The sequence below is a fragment of the Mus pahari genome, chromosome 14 (genome assembly GCF_900095145.1).
Source record: "Mus pahari chromosome 14, PAHARI_EIJ_v1.1, whole genome shotgun sequence".
Taxonomy (NCBI): Eukaryota; Metazoa; Chordata; class Mammalia; order Rodentia; family Muridae; genus Mus; species Mus pahari.
This window is the reverse complement of record NC_034603.1, coordinates 65,601,855-65,609,160: the sequence shown is the minus strand read 5'-3', so window position 1 is coordinate 65,609,160 and position 7,306 is coordinate 65,601,855. Positions and strand designations below refer to the sequence as shown.

The 7,306-nt window shown below is 42.8% G+C and overlaps 1 protein-coding gene across 4 annotated transcripts in view; it reads left to right on the top strand.

Moving 5' to 3' along the window:
- Positions 1-7,306, top strand: part of Med1 (mediator complex subunit 1) — a 43,395-nt gene that overhangs the window by 3,461 nt on the left and 32,628 nt on the right. For all 4 annotated transcript variants that reach the window (XR_003845135.1, XM_021214031.2, XM_021214029.2 and 1 more), the window contains exons 2-3: positions 470-576; positions 6,009-6,087. Coding sequence is in view for 3 of the 4 variants with exons in the window: in XM_021214031.2 (XP_021069690.1) it covers positions 470-576; positions 6,009-6,087 (186 nt within the window). In the remaining variant the exon portion in view is untranslated. The remainder of the gene's footprint in view (positions 1-469; positions 577-6,008; positions 6,088-7,306) is intronic.

Genomic DNA, 7,306 nt, shown 5'->3' with positions numbered 1-7,306 from the left:
AATCCGCCTGCCTCTGCCTCCCAAGTGCTGGGATTAAAGGCGCGCGCCACCATGCCCGGCTTAAAGCTATCTTCTAAACTGGACACAGTGTGTACCTGTAGTCACAGTGACTCACGAGGCTAGGGCAGGGGGATTTTGGGGGCCGAAGACTCCAAGGCCAACAAAATGGACAACTTAGTAAGATTCTGTCTCCAGGAAATTGCGTTAGACCACCCTGTTTTTTGTGTATACATTTGAGACTTAGTTTTCCTCTGTAGTTCAGGCTGTCCTTGAATTTACAAATCTCCTGCCACTGTGTCTCCAGGACACGGATGGAGTGTATCTTACTAGCTGGCTCTCTATGTTTTGGAGTACATTTATATTAAAAGTGCTTTGACAGTTCCTAAGTGAACTACAGGGGTTCTGCTGTAGGAGAAGTTGTGGAGGTCTTGATGTCAGACTGTCTAATGGTGCTCTGCTTTCCCTGTAGACTCAGAGAGGCTGAGTAAGATGAGTTCCCTCCTGGAACGGCTCCATGCAAAATTTAACCAGAATCGGCCTTGGAGTGAAACCATTAAGCTTGTGCGTCAAGTAATGGTGAGTATTGTGACTGTGTGGGCAGGGTACTGAGAATTACTACACAGTTGTACACAACTCACGTGCTGGAACTTCACTCTCAGTTATGTGTAAAGAAATTAATTAAAAAAAAAGAAGCTAGCCCCCCACTGGGCCTGGTGGCTTACAACTTTAATCCCAATGCTCAGGAGGCAGAGGCAGGCTGATTTCTGAGTTCGAGGACAGCCAGGGCTACACAGAGAAACCCTGTCTCAAAAAACCAAAAAAAAAAAAAAAAAAAAGACACAATCCCCCCCCCCACCCCCCCCCAATGCGCAGGGGTTGCTAGTTCCAATGCTGTGTCCGTGCTTTTACTCTTCACAAAACAGCATGGTTGTGTTGATTTTCAAGGCCAGCTCAGGAAGTGCCCTAGGAGGGAGGTAGCTTGAGTTCCCATCCACAGAGGATTTATTCTAGGAGCTCTCATAGGTCAGAGGCAAGCAGGTATCTGAGTTCAAGGCTAGCCTAATTTACAGAGTGAATTCCAGGAAAGCCTGAGCTACACAAAGAAACCCTGTCTCCAAACAAACAAAAAGGCATTGTCTTTGCACACTATTTATGAACATTCTCCTGTATACTTTAAGCCAATCTCTACATTACTTACAATGCTTAACAATATAAATAATAGGACTATTTGTTACGCTGTGATGTTTACTGTCAGTACAGAACAATATTCTTTTCCTTTTTAAAGATTATTTATTTATTTCATGTATGTGAGTACACTGTCTCTGTCTTCAGACACACCAGAAGAGGGCGCCGGATCCCTAATATGGGTGGTTGTGAGCCACCATGTGGTTGCTGGGAATTGAACTCAGGACCTCTGGAAGAGCAGCCAGTGCTCTTAACTGCTGAGCCATCTCTCCAGCCCACAATGTTTTTTTCTATATGAGAAGCAGTCTTTGGTATCCGTCTCTGGCCTTGAACTTGTTTTGGTGGAGCAGTTGCGTAAGCTGGCATTGGATTTGTTGTGCAGTTCAGGCAGGCTTTGAGCATCCGTCCTTGTGTCTCAGCTTCCCAGGTGCCCTATATCATATAGTCCTTCGCAGTCAGGGTCTTCTGTATAGCTTAAGTTGGCCTTGACATTGCTATAGATCTGAGGTAGTCCTCCTGCCATAGCTTGCCAGGTGCTGAGGTGACAGTTGTGTGCACCACCCTGCTGTCTTCAGCGTCTCTCTGGCCTGTGTGAAGTAGGGTCTCATTGAGTCTTTGGGTTTTAGTTTTGTTTTTGCCTTTCTCCGTCTCGTTCAGTACCCATCCACTGTTAACTTCTTTCCCTGTGGTACTTCTGAGTGGTGCCCCAGTGCGGTGTTACTTGAAGTACTTAAGTGGGAGGTAGAGCACTGGAAGAGCATGATGGCTGTATGCTAAGTATACTTCCCATCACTCAGCCACAGTCAAAGGACAGGGATTCACTTGGTGTTGGTTCTCTTATGTTTAACTTTTCTGTATTTAAATTACACTTTAATGAGACTATTTCGTCCTCCCTATAACTTCAACATCTTTATAACCATTAATCTGGCCAATCACCAGAATATTGGCTAGTGGAAGAGCAAATTTTGTTAATAAGGAACTATATCTTAGAGCTAAGGGGTGTAATTTTTTTTAAAGACTTATTATTATAAATAAGTACACTGTGGCAGTTTTCAGATGCACCAGAAAAGGGCATCAGATCTCATTATGGGTGGTTGTGAGCCACCATGTGGTTGCTGGGATTTGACCTAAGAACCTTTGGAAGAGCAGTCAGTGCTCTTACCCATTGAGCCATCTCACCAGCCCCCAAGGGGTGTAATTAGTTCAGTGGTAGAGTGTTTGCCTAGCATGTATAAGACACAATCACTCACTAGCAACAGAGGAAGAATAAACCAGAACCAAAGTCCTGGACTTTAGGCTCCATGGCAGTACTTGCTTCTATGTGACTTTGAGCAAATTCTATAATTGTAATCTCTGTGAGTTTGTTTCCTCATAAAAGCAGATGATGCTAGTCTGCTTATCTAAGATGTTTTGCTTTGTTTTGTGTGTGTGTGTGTGTGTGTGTGTGTGTTTTGTCTGCATAGATGCCTTTGTACCCTGTATGTTCCTGGTGCCTGTGGAGGCATGACATCCCTTGGAACTTGAGTCACAGATGGTTGTGAGCCCCTGTGTGGGTGCTGGGAGTCGATTTTGAGTCCTCCAGACCAACCAGTTATACACTTCTGAGCATCTCTCCAGCTTCTGTTCCAAATAGTTTAGTTGTTAGGATTAAATGAAACAGACATGGAGAGCCAGGCAGTGGTGGTGCAAGCCTTTAATCCCAGCACTCTGAGTTTGAGGCCAGCCTGGCCTACAAAGTGAGTTCCAGGACAGCCAGGGCTACACAGAGAAACCCTGTCTTGAAAAAACAAACAAACAAAAAGGTGTGTGGGGGGGAGATAGACTATGGAGGGTGACTTTGAAATGACCTTTATCTCCATATCCTTCCTCCATCTCAGAGCCAAGCCACTCTGACTGATCACTGTTTGCTGGAGATTGAAGTTGGGGCTTGGTGCATGCTGGGCCGTTGCCCTCCATTCTGAACCTATGGATTGTATCAGTAAATGCATGTGCATCCTCCTTTAGTTTTTATTCAAAAAAGTACTTTTAGTTTTTTCTTTTTTTTTTTTTTTGTTCAATAATTTGCTGTTTGAGGTAGGTTTTCACATATCCCAAACTGTTTTCAACCCTGTAATTCTCCTGCCTCTGTCTCCTGAGTGCTGGCATTTGAAGCTTGCATCACTATTCAATTACATTTTTTAAGTACATTTATTTACCTTTAAGACAGAGGATTACTGTGTGCAGAGAACTGGGTGCAGAGAACTTAACTCAGGTCTTCTAGAACAACAAAAAGCACTCATTGCTGATCCATCTCTTTCCAGCCCACCCTCTTCACTTATATAAAAAGATTTTTTTTTTTCATAAAAAGATGGTTTTTAAAATAATTACTTCGCCTGGCATGGTGGCACACGCCTTTAATCCCAGGACTCAGGAGGCAGGGGCATAGAGATTTCTGAGTTTGAGGCCAGCCTGGTCTACAGAGTGAGTTCCAGGACAGCCAGGGCTACACGGAGAAATCCTGCCTCAAAAAAAAAAAAAACCAAAAAAAAGTTTTTGCCACCATGCCACATACATTTATTTATTTTTATTTCTGTTTCTGAGTGTTTGCCTGCTTGTTGGAAATCCTGGTGCCCGTTACAGGTTTTGAACTAGCACGTGGGTGGTAGGAACTAATCCCTGGTCCTTTGCAATTATAGCAAGTGCTTTTAGCCACTGAATCCTCTCTAGCCTCCCAAAAACCATCTTTAAAAGTGATTTAGCTGGGCAGTGGTGTTGCATGTCTGTAATCACAGCACTTCGGAGGCAGAGGCAGATTTTTGAGTTCGAGGCTAGCCTGGTCTATAGAGTGAGTTCTAGGACAGCCAGAGCTATACAAAGAAACCCTGTCTTAAGCCAGGCATGGTGGCACACGCCTTTAATCCTAGCACTCAGGAGGCAGAGGCAGGCGGATTTCTGAGTTCTAGGCCAACCTGGTCTACAGAGTGAGTTCCAGGACAGCCAAGGCTATACAGAGAAACCCTGTCTTGAAAAACCAAAAATAAAAAAGAAAAGAAAGAAAGAAAGAATCCCTGTCTTGAAAAACCAAAAAAAAAAAAAAAAAAGAAAAAAGAAAAAAAAATGAGTTACACATTAACTCATTTACATTTAAATGATAATAATTTAGAAAAATGTTAAATGAATGTGGCAGTTTTTTCAATTCAAAGGCTATTTATTTATTTATTTATTTATAAAGATTTATTCATTTATTATACAGCACACTGTAGCTGTCTTCAGACACTCCAGAAGAGGGCCCAGATCTCATTACAGATGGTTGTGAGCCACCATGTGGTTGCTGGGATTTGAACTCAGGAACTCTGGAAGAGCAGTCAGTGCTCTTAACCACTGAGCCATCTCTCCAGCCCTCAAAGGTCATTTAATACTCTAAGGAAACCATATCTAATTTGAATAGTGTTCCTTTTACTTGTTTTGGGGTTTTTCTTTTTCTTTCCTTTTTTTTTTTAAGATTTATTTATTATTATATTTATTATTATAAGTATACTGTAGCTGTCCTCAGATGCACCAGAAGAGGGTGTCAGGTCTCATACGGCTGGTTGTGAGCCACCATGTGGTTGCTGGGATTTGAACTCTGGAAGAGCAGTCAGTGCTCTTAACCACTGAGCCATCTCTCCAGCCCCCTGGGCGTTTTTCAAGACAGAGTTTTTCTTGTAACAGTCCTGGCTGTCTTGGAACTCTCTTTGTTGACCAGGCTGGCTTTAGAGTCATAGAGATTCACCGGCTTCTGTCTCCCAAGTACTGGATTGAAAGCATGCACCTCTCCTGGTGAAAACTGTTCTATAACTGGTATTGTCAAGCTAGGAATATAGCTCAGAGGAAGAGAGCTAGCCTAGCATACACCAAGTCCTATGTTCATTTTCCAACATAAAAAGTTTTGTTTATTTTGTAGGGTTTTTGTTTTGAAACAGGGTTTCTCTGTATAGTCCTGGCTGTCCTAGACTATACTGGCCTAGAACTCAGATATCTGCCTGCCTTTGCCTCCTAGATTGCTGGGATTAAGGCATGCGTCACCACTGCCCGGCATATTTTAGCTTTCTTAAGACAGGATCTGGAACTCCTCTTATATAGCCTAGAACGGCCATCTTTCTGAGATTTGAGTTATATACCACCAATCTCAGAGAGCCTATAGACTGTTCATCTACCTAAAGGAAGAAAAGTTCATATAGATGAATAATATATCCATACCAATATGTGATAGCAAAAAAGGTATTCTAGCATCTAAGCTAAACTTGGGGGAAGCGCCGGGCGTGGTGGCGCACACCTTTAATCCCAGCACTTGGGAGGCAGAGGCAGGCGGATTTCTGAGTTCGAGGCCAGCCTGGTCTACAAAGTGAGTTCCAGGACAGCCAGGGCTACACAGAGAAACCCTGTCTCCAAAAACCAAAAAAAAAAAAAAAAAAAAAAAAAAAAAAGCTAAAATATTTTGGGCTGGTGGGATGGCCCACTGGCTAAGGACTTGCTGCCAAGAGTGGTGGCCTTAATTTGATATCTAGAACTCATGTGGTGGGACGCCTTGACAGTTTACTCTGACCTTCATGTGTCCCTGCTCCTTTCTCTCATTCATACAAATAAGTAAGTGTTAGGAAATGCTCCCCCTACAAAAGAAAGCTGTTCTTAGGAGGTGGAGGCCGGAGGATCAGAGGCATCCCTGGCTGGCTTGAAACCTTGTCTCAAAAGAAAAGAATCTGTAGTCTAAATGTAGTTTAGTTTTATTGCTAAGGTGACCTCTGCTCACCTGAGACACTGCCATGGCTGATATTTTACACGGTTCATTTTGTAATTTGATACAGGAGAAGAGGGTCGTGATGGGTTCTGGCGGGCACCAGCATTTGGTCAGCTGTTTGGAGACATTGCAAAAGGCTCTCAAAGGTTTGTATACACCTGTGTAATATATTGATCTTAAGACTCACATGAAGGATTTTTGTGAGAAGGCCAACTTACAAATTAAATAAAAATATAAATTAAGGTAGACGATGACTTTCTATGCTAGATGTTGCTTTTGTTTTCATTTATGGAGTTGAACTCAATTTGTTCCTGAATTTGTAAATTTTTTATTGACTTGTTTGCTTTATGATTTGCATGTGCGAGTGCACTTGGTGTGTGTGTGTGTGTGTGTGTTGTATGCAAGTGTGCATGTGTGAAAAAGCTCAGGGAGAGCCGGACGTGGTGGCGCACGCCTTTAATCCCAGCACTTGGCAGGCAGAGGCAGGCGATTTCTGAGTTTGAGGCCAGCCTGGTCTACAGAGTGAGTTCTAGGACAGCCAGGGCTACACAGAGAAACCCTGTCTGGAAAAACAAAAAAAAAAAAAAAAAAAAAAAAAAGCTCATGGAGGTTAGAAATCGCTAATGAGTCAGTTTTTTCTAGTGTACACTCTGGGGATTGGACTCAGTCTCTCAGGCCTGCAAGGGAAGTGCTTTTTTCCAATTCCAAAACTATCTCATTTTGAACCATTTATTATGAATCATTTATTTTTGAGACTGGGTTTCACTCTGTAGCCCTGGTTGGCCTGAACTCTACTGTGTAGACCTTAAACTCAGAGAGCTGCCTGCCCCTGTCTCCCAAACCAAGGGACCATGGGATTAAAGATATGCACCACCAAGCCTGGCTTGAAACAGTTAATTAATTAATTATTCCTTTGGGCTTTTGAGATAGGGTCTTGGTATTTTAGGTCAATATCAAAGGCTATCCTTTGATCTGAAGATCTTCCTACCACATCCTTCTGAGTGCTGGGATTGTAGGTGTGTGCTCTAATACAGGACTATACCTTCGTTTATGAGGCTTGGTTGGTATGTGCAGGGACATCAGTACTGGTGGGGAGGGGGAGAAGGAATAATACTATATCTATACCACCTTCTTGTTTTATTTTTTAATATGTTTAGATTGATTTATTATATGTGTGTGAATATTTTGCCTGCATATATCTATGTGTACTATATGGATATAGTAACAATGGAGGTCAGAAGAGAGAGTCAGATCCCCTGGAACTGGTATTATAGAAGCTTGGGAACCATCATGTGGGTGCCGGGAGCTTAACCTGGGTCATTTGCAAGAGCAAGTGCTCTTAATTGCTGAGTCACAACTCCAGCC